This window comes from Pyxicephalus adspersus, unplaced genomic scaffold (genome assembly GCF_032062135.1).
Source record: "Pyxicephalus adspersus unplaced genomic scaffold, UCB_Pads_2.0 Sca3491, whole genome shotgun sequence".
Taxonomy (NCBI): Eukaryota; Metazoa; Chordata; class Amphibia; order Anura; family Pyxicephalidae; genus Pyxicephalus; species Pyxicephalus adspersus.
Genome location: NW_027320496.1, coordinates 1 through 2,910, shown reverse-complemented (window position 1 = coordinate 2,910; position 2,910 = coordinate 1). Strand labels below are relative to the sequence as shown.

The 2,910-nt window shown below is 36.6% G+C and overlaps 1 protein-coding gene across 1 annotated transcript; it reads left to right on the top strand.

Moving 5' to 3' along the window:
• Nucleotides 1-18: 18 nt before the first annotated feature.
• Nucleotides 19-600, top strand: LOC140321411 (olfactory receptor 5V1-like). The gene has a single exon (XM_072398178.1). It carries the CDS (start codon nt 19-21, stop codon nt 598-600), a length of 582 nt encoding a protein of 193 aa, XP_072254279.1.
• The last annotated feature ends 2,310 nt before the right edge of the window (nt 601-2,910 follow it).

Sequence of the window (2,910 nt, the reverse complement as noted above, 5' to 3'; positions counted from 1 at the left end):
TGTCTTATACTAGCCATCATGGCTTATGACAGGTTTGCTGCCATCTGTAGACCATTGAACTACCACACCATCATGAACAAAATGTTGTGTGCTAGTTTAACAGTTAGTGCATGGAGTATTTGCTTTATTAATTCTGCCATCCATGTTTTCTTTATCTTCCGGCTGCCATACTGCAAGTCCAACCATGTGAACCACTTCTTCTGTGAGGTACCAGCCTTTCTTCGCATGTCTTGTGGCGATACTTTCCTTAATGAGATTGGTATGTACATTTCAGCTGGAATTGTTGCTATGTGTTCTTTCTTCTTGACACTAATCTCATATATCCATATTATCTCCACCATCTTAAGGATCCGGTCTTCGCAAGGAAGGCAAAAGGCTTTCTCCACATGCGGTTCTCATCTAACTGTGGTGGTTCTCTACTATGGAACTATCATGTCTATGTATCTAAAACCCCACTCTACATACTCTCCAGAAACAGACAAAATTGTGTCCATTCTCTATACAGCAGTGACACCAATGCTGAATCCCATAGTCTACAGTACAAGGAATAAGGAAGTTAAAAACACAATTAAAAGAACACAAGCAATTTTAACTAAGTGAAACTTTGAATTCAGTCAACAGCAAAACTTGCAATAAAATATAAAGCTAAAAAAAGTTACAACTCACGAATTCCATGCATATTTCAGGCCCTGATCTGTTGGGCACAGCAGTAGACAATCTGTAATTGCAAAACTGGAGTATCAGACTCATACTTGCCACCTGTTGAGTCCTCTAAGTGTATATTGCCTTGACTTGAAAAGGGCAACAAAGCAATTTTTTTGGACTAGTGATAAAATCGTCAACCTGCCTGCAATGACTGCTCATTAAAATGCTCAATATTGACAACAATATACCCCTTGATGGATTTAAATTGGCGCCAAGGCACAACTTGACAAATAGGAGGTTTTGTAATCTGTTAAATGTGTCCAAACAAATGTTTTCCAAACTCCTGAAAATGAGACCCAAGATAGTAGAATGCCATTATTACAAAAACTCCAGTTGTCAGTTTAATCTAGCTGGTGCAAGTATTCTCTGTGGAATAGATGTAATATCTAAACATATAGGGACACCAGATGTGAGGGGCCCTTGTTAGTGTGACCTATGCCTTTTTGCACAATTACGGTGGAGAATCAGAATTTTACCCATTTAATTTTATAATAACAGATTTGTGCTACAGAAAAGCTCCACTGTTTATGTTAATGTGATTTTAATACTTAAGTCATGAAAGTGTTTTCTTTTTGGTATATACAGTATAAATGTTTTTTTACCAAATTATAGGAACAACAGAGTGTTTTGATGTAACCATCATGGCAAGACAGGTTGACTTCCTTCCGTACTATCCAACTAACCATTGCTTGAACAGTATGATCAAAAAGTTGTGCTGCATGGAGTATGGACCTCACAAGTATGAACTTATAGTCAAGAAGTGAATATATTAGGTCCCAAACAAACCAATGTTTCATGCTATTTCTCATTGACAACAGTTTGTTTGGAATTCTGCTTTACAGATTGGAGGACCTCCAGATTGGGGAAGTCTGCTTTACAGATTGGGGAACCTTAGTTTTTGGGACACTGCAAATATTTCTGAGTGGGTTTAACATAAGTGGCTCTTAAATGGCTCCTAATAGTCCCATTGCGTTTAATGCAGGTCCTTGCTTTGCCATTACTCATGGGACGTTGACTGTTAAGCAAGTGCTCAATTTGCTTATGAGGCTTCAAATAAAATATCACTTTAGAGTGGCCTGAACCTTTAAAAATACAAAAATGCATGTAGCATTAATCTAGTCCATATCCATATATTTTTATATTATTAAAAAATAATTGATCAGTCTAATATTCCATATCTCCAGGCTTTCTGCTTCCTCTTATTCTTTGTGATGTATATAATCCCATTGTCAGGAAACCTTCTAACTGATCATTGTGGTGAGGGTTAGACCCAAAGCTACAGACCCCCATGCACTTTTTTAGGCAACTTTTCCATTATAGACATTTGTTTCTCATCTTCTATTGTCCCAAAAATTCTCATAAACACTATGGTCAAGAACAGAAGTATTTCTTTGCAGGCATGTGTATTGCTTTTTTAGTTTGGCTTTAAGATCACCAAAGTGTTTTATTTTAGCCGTCATGAGATAGGACAGGTTTGCTGCCATCTTTAGACCATTGCACTACAACACCATCATGAACAAGTTTGCTAGTTTAAGAGTCTTTCTAAACTCGGCAATCCATGTTTTCCTCACCTTCCAACTTCTGTACTGCAAATCCCACCATGTCAACCGCTTCCTTTGAATGTCCTGCTAAAACACTTTACGTAATGAATTAGCCATGTACATCTCAGCTGGGATCATTGCTATGTGTTCTTTCTGCTTGACATTGATCTCAAATATTCACAGTGTCTCCATCGTCTTAATCAGTTACTCACAAGAAAGATGCAAAGCTTTCTCTGTCTGTGCTTCCCACCTGACTGTGATAGTTCTTTAATATGGAGCCATCATGTCTATGTATCTGAAGGGATGATGTAGTCCTCTGCAATTGTTGAGGATGACAATTCTGCAATAATTTCACTGCAGGTCATGGAGTATTCTCAAACTCCTGCAGAAAAACTACCAAATATTTTTTTTTTAAACAAAGAAAGAATTGCATTTATATGTTGTTTTGATTAGAACACACAAGAAAGTTTTTGACTTAAGGTATTGTTATACTTTTAAATAATAAAATATAAGTTTTAACATAAGTAACTAGATTAGTCTTTATGTCAGCTTTGCATTATCTCTTATACAGTTGAACAAAAGTTTTGTAAAGGCATAGTTGGTACTTTAGTTTTGGGTTGAATCTCTTTCCCCAAAATTGTAAGGTTTCCATCAAGTAAACACA